General features: G+C 38.9%; 1 protein-coding gene across 2 annotated transcripts in view; it reads left to right on the top strand.

The window, feature by feature from the left end:
• usp43a (ubiquitin specific peptidase 43a) overlaps positions 1–15,547 on the top strand; it is a 95,679-nt gene that overhangs the window by 29,215 nt on the left and 50,917 nt on the right. For both annotated transcript variants that reach the window (XM_051112728.1, XM_051112727.1), the window contains exon 3: positions 6,744–6,847. In XM_051112728.1, coding sequence (XP_050968685.1) covers positions 6,744–6,847 — 104 coding nt within the window. The remainder of the gene's footprint in view (positions 1–6,743; positions 6,848–15,547) is intronic.

Genomic DNA, 15,547 nt, shown 5'->3' with positions numbered 1-15,547 from the left:
TTTCCTCACAGCTCCCCTTTCACTTTTCATAATTTTTTTCCACATTTCCTCACAACTCCTACCTCACTTTCTTCCAGCTCTTACCTTTCCCCTTTCACTTCCTCACGCTTTCTTCCTCTCTTCATGTCTCTGCCTTCGAACGTTTCCCTCATTTCCTCACAGCTCTTCTCCCATTTCCTCACAACTCTTAACCTAGCCATAACTTCTCCTTAATTTTCTCTTAACTCTTTTCTCTCTTTCTCATAGTTTGTCCCTCACTACTTTATTGTTTATCTCTCCATTCTTTATAACTCTCTTCCTCCACTTCCTCAAATATCATCCTTTAGCTCTGTACAACTCTTCCTCGCTTTGTCACAACTGTGCCCACAGTTCCTCATGGGCATTCTCTTAGTTTATTTTGGCTCTTCCCTCTATTCTTCACACCTCTGCCCTTAATTCCTCATAAGTCTTCCCTCACTTCATCACAACCATTCCTTTTAGTATAGTTCCCTGTTGTCTTGCACCAGTTTCTCACAGCTCTTCCCCTTCTTCCTCACAGCAAGGGTACTTCCACACAGCTCTTTTTCCACATAGTTTTTTTAGAGAGACAACCCTACTTTTTACAGCTTTCCTTTCCACAACTTTACCCATCTCCCCCACAATTCCATTTTCTTTACTACCCTATAGCCCTTGCCACAGTTCCCTGTAGCCTGCCCACTCACCCTTCTTCACAGTTCTTCCTCACATTATGTTTCCCACTTCCTCACATTGTTTTTCCCACTTCCTCACAGTTCTTCTCCAGCTTCCTCACAGCAAGTGTACTTCCACACAGCTCTTTTCCAGTTTTTCAGACAACACCACTTTCCTACAGCTCTTCCCTCTCCACAACTCATTTCAACTCCCGCACCATCTTTGCTTTGCTCTTTTACAACTTTTCACACAATTCACCTTTCTTTACCCCTTTCAACAGTTCCCTGTAGCTTGCTCACTCATTCTTCTTCATTATTTTTCCCACTTCCTCACAATTCTTTTCCTCCTTCCTCACAATTCTTCTCCAACTTCCTCACAGCAAGTGTACTTCCACACAGCTCTTTTCCACAGTTTTTCAGAGACAATCCTACTTTCTTACAGCTTTCCACAACTCTGCCAAACTTCCCTACAATCTTTGCTTTGCTCTTTCACAACTTTTCAAACAGTTCCTCTTCTTTTTCTTCCTTATAGCCCTTCCCACAGTTCACTGTAGCCTGCCCACTCACGCTTCTTCACAGTTCTTCCTCATCTTCCTCACATTATTTTTCCCACTTACAATTCTTCTCCCACTTCCTCACAGTAAGCGTACTTCCACACAACTCTTTTCTACAGTTTTTCAGAGACAATCCTACTTTTTTACATCTCTCCTGAACTCTGTTCAACTCCCCCACAATCTTTGCTTTGCTCTTTCACAACTCTTCACACAATTCCCTTTTCTTTACTTCCTACCTATAGACCTTCCCACAGTTCCTTGTAGCCTGCCCACTCACCCTTCTTCACAGTTCTTCCTCATCTTCCTCACATTATCTTTTCCACTTCCTCACAATTGTTTTCCTACTTCCTCACAATTCTTCTCCAACTTCCTCACAGCAAGGGTACTTCCACACAGTTTTTCAGAGAGACAGAGCCCTACTTTCTTACAGCTCTTCCCTCTCCACAACTTTGCCCAACTCACCCACAATCTTTGCTTTGCTCTTTCACAACTTTTCAGATAATTCCCCTTCCTTTACTTCCTTGTAGTCCTTCTCACAGTTCCCTGTAGCCTTCCCACTGACCCTTCTTCACAGTTCTTCCTCATTCTCTATTATTTTTCCCACTTCCTCACAATTCTATTAAACTTCCTCACAATTCTTTTCCTGCTACCTTACAATTATTTTCCCACTTCTACACAGCTCTTTTCTACAGTTTTTCAGAGAGACAGCCCTGCATTCTTACAGCTCTACCCTCTCCACAACTCTGCCCAATACCACATCTCTTCACACAATTCCCCTTCCTTTACTTACTTAGCCCTTCCCACAGTTCCCTGTAGCCTGCCCACTCACCCTTCTTCACAGTTCTTCCTCATCTTCCTCGCAATTCTTTTCCCACTTCCTCACAATTCTTTTCCTGCTTCCTCACAATTCATCTCCAACTTCCTCACAGCAAGTGTAAGCCACACAGCTCTTTTCCACACTGTTTTTCAGAAAGACAGCCCTACAGCTCTCAAATTACAGCTCTTCCACAGCTCTGCCCAACTCCCCCACAATCTTTGCTTTGCTTTACAAAATTCCCCATTCTATACTTCCTTATAGCCCTTTCTGCAGTTCCCTGTAGCCTGCCCACTCACCCTTTTTCAGAGTTCTTCCTCATCTTCCTCGCATAATTTTTCACATTTCCTCGCAATTCCTTCCCTGTTTCCTCACAGAAAGGGTACTTCCACACAACTCTTTTCGACACAGATTTTCAGCGACACCCCTACTTTCATACAGCTCTTCCCTCTCTACAACTCTGTTCAACTCCCCCACAATCTTTGCTTTGCTTTTTCACAGCTCACAGCTTTCACAAAATTCCCCTTCTTTTACTTCCTTATAGACTGGCAACAACATAATCAAACATTACTGCGCATGCATGTTTTTGTGGCTGAAACTTAACTTTTGTTAGACTTAGAATCAATAACAACTGGAGTCCCTCTAGAGTAGATTATTTCTGATAACAAGCAAAATATATAACAAGTAAGTTACATTAGCTAGCATGTTAAACCTATGTCTTGCCTGGCTGCCAGGTCTCTCTTCACACAGCAGTGATCAATACTCATCTCCCTTTGTATTTCCCCTCATCTTATGAGTGGCAGCATTTCCACCCAGGAAGCATGCACCGGTTCACACTTACAACTCTGCTCTGCCTGTTTGCTGCGTAAATCAGACTGACTGCGTAAATCAGCGTACTGAAAATGCAGATTCATTCTTTGCCAGCAGGAGGTGCTTTTGGAAAGTCAAAAACTAGCTGGTAACTAGCTAGACCAATAAAAAAACACAGACCAGTTAACTTAGGGCCAGGCGTGTGCGTCCTGTGAAACTGTCTGTAGCCCTTCCTGTAGTTTCCTGTAGCCTGCCCACTCACCCTTCTTTACAGTTCTTCCTCACATTACTTTCCCCACTTCCTTACAGTTCTTCTTCCACTTCCTTATAACCCTTCCCTGTTTCCACACGATTCTGTCCCAACTTCCTCAAATCTCTTTACCCTTTTCCTCACAGTTCTCTCTCCACTTTCCCCATCTCTTTGCCCATTTCACACCTCTCACCCCCCTACATTTTTTTTTACTAAGCAACATTTACTTACTCCACACCTGAATCATTGAATTCATAACATGAAAGAAAGTAAGAAAGTGACAACAGCTTTCTTTATGAGAGACTTGTACTTAACGAATTTTACCTGAATTAAAAATGGTTCATGAAAGACATTGATGTTTAATAGATACTGATGTTTTTATGTGGATCCCGAGCAACTCTGTATTGAATAATTCAAAGGACAGTCATTGTTAACAGAAGCAGTTCCTCTGCAAGGGCGAGTCCTTGGGCTGGAGTTTGTCTGCTGAATGAAACATTCTGATATCTAATACCCATGAGTATCTGTGTGGTCTAGCGGTTTCTATTGTTTTGCTGATGCTGGTGATTGGTATCTGTTTGACCTCGTATCTCTTTAAAGGCAATAACTCATTCAAACCTCATCCCAAGTTCTGCGATGAGACAAACAGATAGGTACACTGACATGAGCTGCATCTTTATATTATATGTCTCAGCAGATGTTGTGTCCTTTGTCAAATTTGAATTATTGCTTTCAATTATATAGTCGGTTAGTGAACAAAAGTTTTTAAACGGTTCTGATTTTAAAGAATTTTGCAGCGTCTGCTGCCTGAAATGGTAACTAGATAATTTCATGGTAATGTCGTAGCAATGTGCAACATCGTCAGTTGACTCTGGTTATATTTCTGCCTGTGCATTGCACTCCTTGCTGATCAAAGTTTTGTGCTACACACTCTGTGTGTTTTGCTGCTAGTAAGCCGGTGCTATTTTAGACCCTCACTATCAGCACCTAAAGCAAAATTATCAAGCTATATCAAGCATATTTCTGCATTTGGTAAAAATGTTTTAAGAAAGAGGGAGAAATGCTGCCCAGTCCTGTTCACTGAGGCATCTATTCTTTGTTCTAAAGTCCAGCTAAGTGGCTTTTGACCCAGTTTTGAGAAGGTGCTTCTTCAAGTGTGCATTGAAAGCTTGACTGTTCATCTGATATGAATATGGAAAAAAACCAAAGCCAGATTAAGAGTTATGCTCCATCTCTCTGTTTCTCTTGCTGTATAACAGGTCCTCTTGCAAACAATGTTTTCTGCTTCACTCGTGATTTATAGCAGCACTGGGAAAGGGTAGTTATGTGTCTCAGCCTCAATGTGAATATGGCATTGTTAGCACCAGTGCCTGACAGCACTCTTTCTGCCTTTTGGTTCCCGAAAGGTACTAGTTTCTTTTGTGCATTAAAGTACAAATGAATCTCTCTCTTCCTCTGTGGTAGGATTTTATGTAAGGACAGGTTTAATTCCACAGTTTTAGGATTTGCATTCAAAAATCAGATGACTTTTATCGTACTGACTGTTTCAGTTTTCTCCTCCCATTGTACAGACTAAAACTGCATTTTGTCAAACTGTAACTATTTTGTCAAACTATAATTCCCTAGGTGTCTTAGACCTGTTGGAAGACTAGTTCCTGAAGAGGTTAGGTAAATTAGTGTTTCAAAAATGTACTTGACATGATTTTAATCCCATCCACATCAAACATGTCTGAGTTTAGCCTCACATAACGCAAAAATTCTGAAATATTGGCTGAATTTTTTGGATATTTAAATGGTCCTCTGAGAAGTCTAATCTCTTCAGGAGAAGAATGTATGTAAATGCAGTATATTATTTTTCTACAAAGCTTCTACTCATTTATTTTAACCTTTGTTGAATGACATAAATCTAAATTTCTTGTTGCACTTCCTTATGCACCTTTAATAGGGATTTAGACCTTTGCCAAGTTCATTACGTTTTCAGATATTGCTTGTATCTCATCCAATATAAATAATATAAATAAGAAAATTAAATGAGTTTCAATATGGATCATGGAATGCTCAGCATATCCACTGTAGAAGCATCAGATATGATTTGCATCTTAATGAATTCCTTTATTGTATGCCTAACAATATATATTTTTTTTATATATTATCTTCCGTAAAGTTTGAATTGGTACATGAAATAATCCTTTAGGCTTTATTTATTGTTTTATTTATTTATTTTCCAGCTTGGGGTCATCACAGATGCTAGTTTGTTTAGTTCTAAATGATGGTGCTTTTAGTTCAGTTTGCTTTGCATCTGTATTGGAAATAAAGGTTGTAATTTTTTTTGAATAATTTATTATGATGTGATGATTCAAGAGAAAGGACTGAGTAAGTAAATAGCTTTGACATAATATGCTCAAATATACCACTATGTGGTTTTGTATTCTTCAGCTCCTGTGAGATATTAACACAGGGATCAGAGAATAGAAACCATTCGGTTTGCATAATTTCTCAGTGAGTTAGAGAACTGAATGGCCATAAAAATACATATAAATCACAAACAATTAATTTAAATTTACAATATATATCAACAACAAAAAACATACAAAACATACAAAAAAAGGTAAGATGTGTTATTTGAGAAAAGAGCGTACTAATGTTATAGACACAGACCTAAAACAGAACTAGCTTTACTCTGTGCTAATGTAAGTGTTTGTGAAAAAAGGCCTATTGTCAAGCTTGAAGAGAAAAGGACCTTCCCCAAACTGTTGCAATGATGTTGAACGCACATAATTTTCTAGAATATCATGTTATGTTCACAGAAATTGAATAATTAAACATGCTAAATAAAAGGGTCGTACACATACTTTTACCAAATCAATTTTACATAACATTTTTTTCAAAAATATAACAAAAAGAAAGAAAAGAAAAGCAAAAAAGAGAACAATTAAAGAAGCAAGCTGTTTTTTTAAGGTATTATTAATTCAGCTTATTCTATTTCCAAATAATGAAAGGATGATGTCCTTTTTAAATTTTCATGACACCTAAATTTTCAGCCACTTTCCCTTTCCTTTCAAGAACTTAATTGGTTATCTCCTTATGTAACTCTGGTAATTGAATCTGCAGTATTGCTCTGCATGTTTTCCTTTTTTAACTTCTTGTTTTCTTTTTCTATATTTACTAGTGTTATGCCTTGGACAAGGTGCCTTGAGAGGCAGTCTAAAGTGATAAAAACATGAACAGTGTAACTCAGGGCTGAAATTTACACATAAGAGGAGAAAATGAAAAGTTTAGATGCAAAGTCCAAAGAAATCTAGGCCACAAACACCCAACAGAAAAACCTTTAAACTCAACTCTAATTCAAATGAATTTTATGAATGTTGATGTGTTTTGTGTCAATATTTCCACAGTAGAGTGATTTCAGTGAATGGAAAACAAGTGTATTTTTGACACAAGCTATATCTGTTTCAGATATTATTTCAGAGCCTGTATTTTTCTAAATTCTGGGGAAAAATAAATCTGGTTGTACTGAAACATTTTTCTGCAGTCAATCTCAGTGCTTTTGATGTCTAATCTGTACTTTCCCCATTTAAACTATAGCTATACGTCTATACGTCTATATATATATATTTTTTTCCATTAATTCCTCTGCTTCCACCTCTCAGGGTCCTGTGGGATTGGAGGAGAGTTCATGCCCTGGGCCAGCAAACTCACAACAGCCTGGAACTCGACACAGTTTCGTACAGGAGCACTTCCAAGCTCAGTACAGGTCAGACACTCCTTAGTCATTAATTTAAGATCAAGTCCATCCTTTATCTCTCTGCCTGAGCTTTGTATTCTACAGGGACACTTGTGTGGTATTAGGCATCCTTGATTACTGTGTAATGTATGTCAGTGGTATTTGATATGTATGGGTATTTGGCATTGCATAACACCTCTCTGTCTATACAGTATGTTGTGTTGTCTTTACTATAACATGCAACAACCTGAATGCAGTTATACATACAGCAAGACCATTATACATTGATAAGCAGTGTTGGGCAAGTTACTCTGAAAATGTAATTAAATTACTGATTACTCCTTTTCAAAGTAATCAAATTACTGATTTCAAAAGTAATTGGTTGCAGAATGCACGGCATTTCGAGCGGTGAGTGGATTCTCTGATTGTCCATCGCATTCCAGAAATCAACATTGTTCAACGCTACAAACACACTCTGCCTATGCTTACGCATGTTAATCGTTTTTGTTTTATAAAAGTTGTTCTTGTTGCTTTTGTGCAACACATGAATAGCAATTCATTTGTTTGAGATATTTTACGTTTAGATATTTCTATTTTGCGAGAGTCCCGCAAATCATTTTATTCTATCGCATCCCGCACACACAAGTCTCTGCCCGCCCGCACCCGCCCATCAAGTCTTGTCCCGCACTGCTCTCTGTTGCGTCAAGTCCAGTGCCAGTGGATTAGAGACCTGCACTCCCGCTGGACTTGACGTTACAGAGAGCGGCTTGGGACAAGACTTGATGGGCGAGTGCGGGTGCGGGCGGGCAGAGACTCATGAAGACAACAGAAGTTGATGCGTTGCTCTCCGCACCCGGTACGTTCTCAAGAAGTTTTAATGTGTCGTGCTGCCCTTTCAGGTGTTTTAAATTGGAGATGAATTTTTTCATGGTTAAAAAGGTTTTCTTTTCCTCTAATTGACAACGCACAATAATGTTCTTGCCTTTGACAGAAAAATCCAAAAATAATGATTGTATTTCCAGCCACAGAACGCGTACTTTCCTCTCTCCATGCTGAGTTTGCTTTCATTGGTAGGCTAGTATCCGCCTCACAGGCATTTACCAGTCAAAGTAGGTCTCAGGTAGAGGACGTTGCGTGTGTTAGCCAACACCCTTTTTACAATCTAGATGATAAATCACATTCTGTCGGAAATGATGTAATGCAACGGCAATGCATGCTTGTAACTATACTCTAATTACTCATAACGCGTTAGTTTTACATTACAGTAATGTGTTACAAAGTAATGCGTTACTGCCCAACACTGTTGATAAGTTGATACAAGGGACGCACAGTTTGGTCAAAAATCATGCTGTGAGTATTTTTACAATTATTTGACATAACAACCATTTACAGTAACAGCTCATATGCTGCTGCTTAAAAAACAAGGCTAAAATCTCTTCTCTCTTTATTTTTGGAGCTTGGCTACTTATGGTGAAATGTCATCTCTTTTGTCCCTGATGTGCCAAGAACAATGAGATTTGGTTTTGTAGAACACTGGTGAATCAACCTGAATAATTATGTAATAAACATAAAACAATTATGTGGGACATACACTACCATTTAAAAAATTTTGGGTCGGTAAGATTTTTTATTGTCTTGCTTTGGTACATTTCGCGAATCATGCTTAATATTTGCGAAGTAGTATGTGCATTTCTCAAAACAATTCGTACAAACAGCACAACACAATGAATTACCTGAAAAAGCCTGTAAATTACTCAAAATCTTTAGTTCATCTATCAAAAGTAAGTATTTATGTCAATGAACAAATCAGTGCCATCAAGTCATTGTGCCACTGTTCACAAACAAGATAGTCAAAATGCTTAATCATGTTGTCAATATAACAGTTACCTGATGTAAACTATGGCAATAGTTTGCATGACAGTTACTATATTGAAATGCAGAAGGCTGCACTACTTATGTATGCCATATATCCATTTCAAAAGTACACATTTACACAGTACTGTATGTGAGATACTGTTTGAAAGAGACTGGATAGGATTCACAGTTATACTTTCACTAGTGGTCAAAAACAAAAAAAACGTTACAACGTCATTGTGATAGAAAAGAAAAAGAATTACCCCTGATAGCACGTACATCACTGAAACGTCTGTTTGATGTCTGTATTTACATCTGCAAGACATATTTTTTTAGTGTTCGCTCATCTGCAATACATCTATAGGATGTTTCCTATCAGGTGTCAAATAGACGTTTATTAGATGTCTTTACTGTAAGATGTTTATGATTTAGAGTGTATGTAAAGCTGACATCTTACAGACGTCTGTCAGATGTTTGTACACGGCAGATGCTTTCCAGATGAAGCGACGTGTGCTATCTGAGATGGGCACAAAAGCAGAAATACAAAATTAGAAAGACAAACACAGGAATTAACCCTTAATGCAGCACTTTGCTTTTGCATGCAGCACTGTATAAGGAATTACAGAGAGCTGGTTTATTATTGGTTGATCTTCATTCTCTTTATTAGTGAAAGTCTACTTGACAGCTTATGAACTAACTAAATCAACCATTTTGCATGCAATGACTAATACGATGAACTAATCACTAGATTTTTTGAGGGGTAAGACTATTGCACAGAAAACTATATAATACATTTTGAGCAACATGACTTTAGCAACTGATAATATAGGAAAACGCAGACAAATGTAAATAATCAATTGTATGAATGTACCAAAGCAATTGCAACTTGTTCATAAGAATGAGAAACTGCTATTATGATGTGTACACGTGACTAGATGATGTGAAGGTTGAACAAGTAGTTTTGAGAATTTCATTTTTGATCTGAGAAATCCACCAAAGCAACTGAGAAAACTGTAATTATTTGATAAACATAAAACAATTATTTGGGACATACACTAGCATTTAAACTTTTTTTTTAATCAAATTATTTGATCCAAAATACAATAAAAACAGTAATATTATGAAATATTATTACAATTAAAAATAACAATTTTCTATTGTAATATATTTTAAACTGAATTTCATTCCTGTTATGGAAAAGCTGAATTTTCAGAAGCCATTACTCCAGTCTTCAGAGTTACGTGATCCTATATGGTGCGTTCACACCAGACGCAAATGAAGTGTTAAATCAATTAATCATTATCTGATGTGGTGCTTTTTTTATCTTCTTTTTTTATTATTAATGTTAATAGTTTTGGGGGGAAATGTGATATAGATGTCTTATATCAGGATTCTTTGATGAAGAGAAAAATTAGAAGAACATTTATTTAAAAAAAAATTGTAACAATGTAAAAGTTACAATTACAAATAAAAGTCATTTCTGTTCTATTTAATTCATTCTTAAACATTTTAAACGGTATTGTAATTAATCTTAACCATCCAAAGAAACATTTTTACAGAATAATATTTAGTGGAAAAATATTAGTAGTTCATATGTATATCGGAGCTCCATGCAGCTCCCGTAAAATTCTCCATTGGCAATGAATGGCTTCCGGTCTGTTGCTTGTCAGATATAGTAAAAAAACACATTCTTGACTACATTCTTTACAGGTTTAAACTTTATCTTGTTGTAAATTTTTAACTCTAAAAAAATGCCCTTAATGCTTTTCTTTCAATAATCCTTTTTTTCCTTGGTCCGTTTTGCTTAGTGAAAACTGAGAAAATGCAAAATCCACTCCCTTCACTTTAATCAACGCAGCTCATGCAAACCTATTTAATTAACTTGCAGTCAATTGCAGTTTAATTAATTGCATTAGGTCACACAATTTTCAATTGTAAGTTGAATGAATTAGATGCATGCTAATTAGTAATATTTTTAGCTTTATAATTCTTGCAGATTCCTTAAATAATCATGTGCATGGATTATTCGGACATCCATCAATGTGGAAAATGACTGGTTATCTTCTGTACCGCAGTCTGGCTGAGAGTTTGTCTCCCCTCATACAAATGGGCTCATCCGGCACACGCTGTGTGAGCTCTCTAGAAAACAGCAGGCTTCATGCTATTCACTGTCTCTCTCAGGCTGCAGGGCTGTTGAAACATCTGCGCCGGAACTTTCTGCCGAGTGAAAATGATCGAGTAATCCACAATGAAATCATATGCTCTACTATAGAGAATATTACGCAAGCATTATATTCGCCTATTTTTGGTGTGACAAAAACCTTCTTGCCAACAGCATTTCTGCTTCTGCAGATTTGAGCAATATGCAAATGCTGAATATTAAGTTTTCAGGTGAGCAAAAGTTATTTGAGTAGATTTAATTAGTTTTTTCTTCAGCGCTAAACATTCTAAAGAATCAAAGCTCTTTATAAATATCCCAATTTTTCTAGCTTCATGCCCACTCACATTTAGATTCCCAAGTTTTTCACCAGCAGAAAGGCATGTAGAGACGGACACAGCAATTTTCTTCAATCGGTAGAAAAGCTTCCGCTTCTCAGTGAGTTCTTGATTTCACAGCTTCATTTTGTAATTCCATTAGTTGTGTTGGCTGCTCTAACTTTGAAAACCGAATGACTAATATTTCAGATTGCACAGATTGCGTGTTTATTTATATCTACACACTAACACAGGAAGTATGGCTGTGATATCTGCTTTCAGTGTTTGTTTATAATTAAAGTCAATCTGTCTGTCAATCTGATATTGCCTGTGGTGTTTTATCACTGATAAGATATGAAATGCAGAGAGACAAAACACTTCTGCAGCATTCATGGATGTGGTCATTAAAGTCTGGATTCAGAATCTGTTCACAGCTGTGACCATTTCTTGTTCTCCATAGGTGTTTAATAAAGAGATTCAAAGCATTGAAGTTTCCTGAAGGACTTTGATTATAAATAAGGCTTTACAGTGTGTAGTTGCAGTTTTCTTTGTCTAGTTAATAATGGTTTCTGCTGCAGTAATAATAAGAGAGCATTCACTTGCCAAGTTGGAGCTGTAGTAGAGCTGGGCGATACATTGAATATTCATAATATACAGTATTTGTGATGACTTTGCTAATGATTTACAATTTACATGAATATTGCTGTTGTCACACCTCGTCACTGAACGGGTTCTTTGTTGTCATGGTCACTGATTTGAGTTTGTCATTATGTTCAGGCATGTTTCATTAATTATCCTCTTTGTGTATTTAAGTTTCGGTCTTTCAGTTTGTTTTGTTCTGGTTTGTGAATATCAATGTCTATGTGCGTTACTACTTTTCTCTCTGTGTTGGATTTATCTTTGTGATGATTAATTTAAGACTGTTAAACTTTCTTCATCTTTGTGCGCTTTTTTATCATTGACACACTAAAACTGACAGAATATCAGACCGCTACAAGAAAAGGGGCAACAACACCAGTCCTACTACCAACGCAGAGCCCAAACAAGCATCATCATGCTGCCCGGAGCAACAGCCAGAGCCCACTGCAGATGGAGAGCCAGCACCTGCCGTGACTGACGAGCCATCGCCAAGAGGAGCGACAGAGCTGAGGATCACCCTGGAGCCAGAGCCTCATTTGTCATGTGACCAGGTGCGAGAACTGGCAACAATGCATGTGACAGTGGATGAGACAGTGGAGCGTGAGAGCGCAGAGGAAAGCCCTGCCTACTGCACGGGAGATTTAATAGACTTTTATTCTGAGGTACTTCTTCCGTCATCATCTGAACTTCCTGCCTGTCCTGAAATGACCATGGAGGTTGGTTATGTTTTGTTTGTCAGTCCTGAACTGTCTGCCCGTATTGGAATATCTGTCTGTCCCATCACGACAATGGAGGTCGGTTATGTTTTGTTGGTCAGCCCTGAACTGTCTGCCCATATTGGAATATCTGTCTGTCCCATCACGACCATGGAGGTTGTTTTTCCTGTTGGACATGCTCCCAGTGTTGGGAGTCACGATCTGTTGTGTGTGGGCAGCCCACACCATCCCAGAACCCTCTATCTGTCATGATTCTTCTTCCTGTCATCTCCTGCCTCCTCCTATCATCACTGCTCCCTCAGCCTTGCTGTCTTCTGCCCCTTTATCACTATTTCCTGTCAGCCCCTCAGCTCACCCTCAGCCCAGCATCTGTGTGGTGGGATTGCCACAGGTCTGCCAGTATCCACTGGTGTCATGGCTGGTGAATCCCTTGTCTCCTTCTCTGGCCTCTAGAGTCCCGGACTCTGCCTCGGCTCATCGACCCAGTGGCTCCACCATGTCTCCTAGTTCCCCCCCCTTTGCCGTGGCCCATCAGTCCACCAGCTCCACCAGGCTCCCTCGTCCCTCTGGCTCTACTTTGGTTAGTCATCGACCATTCCGCGCCTCAGGAATTCACTCCTTCGGCTTCGCCTCGTTACTCTGTCAGGCTCCTCCACCTTGGTCCTCTGTCAATCCGGCTTCATCGTGGCCTTCCGGATCTCTGTCTGCGCCTCGGTCACCTGAGCCATCTGCTCCGCCTTGGCCCTTCAGATCCTCTCCATCCCGCCCTGGGCTTCATTACCACCAGCTCTGCCTCCTTCAGTCGGCCCCATGGATTGTCAGCCCTTCCTCCATAATGGCTTCTCCCTCCATTGGCTCCACTGTGGACCATCTTCCTGGCTGGACTCTGGAGCATTTCTGACCTCCATCTGCTCCTCCCTGGTCATCTCTGCCACCTGCACATCCCTGGACTCTGTACGTTGTCCTCCTCCTGGTCATCCAGCCACCTCCAGAATCTCTTCCTACCTGTCTGTGTCTGTGCCTGCCCATTGCCATTCCTCCACTGTCTTCTGTCCCTTCCTTCTCTGCGGCATGAGGTCATGCCTTCCGGGAGGAGGGCTATCTGTCACAACTTGTCACTGTTTAGACTCTGTTTGCACCATTTTTACTGTTGTTTGTTGTCATGGTCACTGATTGGAGTTCATCATTATGTTCAGGTGTACGTCATTAATTATCCTCATTTGCTTGTATATTCAAGTTCCGGTCTTTTCAGTTTGTATTCATCTGGTGTTGTGAATGTCAAAGCCCACGTGTGTCATTACCTTCCTCTATGTTGGATTTATATTTCTGTCATGACAACTCTCGGAGGAATTGGCATGGTAATGTACATGACAATGTTAATGTATTTGGTCTTGGCAGAATAGATGCTGCTGCTGCTGCTGCTGCTGCTGCGGAGCAAGTACCAAGACCTGCTACTGCCAATTCATCCACAACATGCTGCTGTGAGCATGTGAGAAATACTGCTGCTGCACATATAACACATGTGAATAACCCCCATATACCATACATGAATTACCCCATAGCAGATCTACACAGGTGGAGCTGGGGAAGGTGGAGGGTTTCTGAAGTGCGCTGCAAACTGCTAGAGCAAACAAAAGCCAGGTATTTGAATACTGAGCAGTGAGCTCATTGGCTACTGATACAGGAGAGAACTAATCAGCTGTGCCATGTGATAATGATGTCATTAGGTCAGTTAGACCTATCGAACTGCACCATAGACTTGCATGCCAGAACTCTGTATTTGTGTGGATCAGTTAAAGACTGTTAAACCTTCTTCATCTTTGTGCATGCTTTATCATCGACACAAAGTCAAAACGTGACAGCTGTGACTGTAATGTGTTTTATTTGGGTTCATAAAGACTGCATCATTAGGTCATTATTAGTTCAGATTCCTCCTTATCATGAAACTTAAGAGTATGAGTTTTAAAATGAAGTTAAACCATAGTATAGCAAAAATCATAAATTGAATAACTGAAATCAAACAAATTCAAAACTGTGATACAAAAGTTTAATGAGACATTTTTCTTCAGTTTCATGAGTAAGTTTCATAAAATCTTATAGTAAAATATAGAATATGTTGGTAAATACAGGGCTTGGACAAAATAATGTGAACACCTGGTTAAAACCTGTGTGTCTCAATCATATTGCCCCACTCTCTCCACTCTCTCTTAGTTCCTATCCTGAAAAAAAATAATGGTTCTTCCTCAGCTGCAGTAGATAACGGTAAGGCAGGCACAAATGCATGTCTGCCGTCTCACCGGCAATAGGATTGCGTTTGTGAATCCTAATCTGGGTTTGGTTGCAATATTAAAAATAGATTTTAACTACATATCAGCTAGATGACTTGTGAAAACACCCTGAAACCAATAATACACCTTTGACCATATTTTTTTCAAAAATATTGAAAAAATATCCCCCTGATGTTGCTAAAGTATTGACTAGGAGTTTGGCGGACTCTGTGTTGATTTATTCAGAAGCTGAGTTGTTTCAAAATATAATCTCAAACTCAGAACAGACTTCTGTGTTACCTTAGGCTGGACTCTCTTAGGTTACCTTAGGTTTGCTCTCTTTGGGTTGTTTTGACTGCAGGTTTTTTTCATATAATGTATGATTTTTTTTTCCTTGGTAATAAAGGTGAGTAAACTGAGTAAGTTTTTTTTTAGAAAAGAATTATGTGGGCCTGGATGGAGGTCGTCGCCTGTTTTGTTTAGGAAAAACCTGTTCAACCTGCTGCGTTGTAGACAAAGACAGGTGCTTTGCTGCCAGTGTCCCTTCATTACAGATTGAGTAAAGGATACTGAATGCTTATATAACACAACAACAAACAAACATTAATGGATGTACTTTTTCCCACCCAATTAAAATGGATAATGATAAAATTACAGTATTACAAGTCTTCTTAAGTCATATGAGGTTGCTTTTGAGACTTTTTATTATTTTTATTATTACTGTTGGATCTTTTCACTCTCTTAACTAGTATAGCTAACTGGTCTGAATAATATGAATC

This window comes from Labeo rohita, chromosome 6 (assembly GCF_022985175.1).
Source record: "Labeo rohita strain BAU-BD-2019 chromosome 6, IGBB_LRoh.1.0, whole genome shotgun sequence".
Lineage (NCBI taxonomy): Eukaryota > Metazoa > Chordata > Actinopteri > Cypriniformes > Cyprinidae > Labeo > Labeo rohita.
This window is presented reverse-complemented; position numbering and strand designations above follow the sequence as displayed.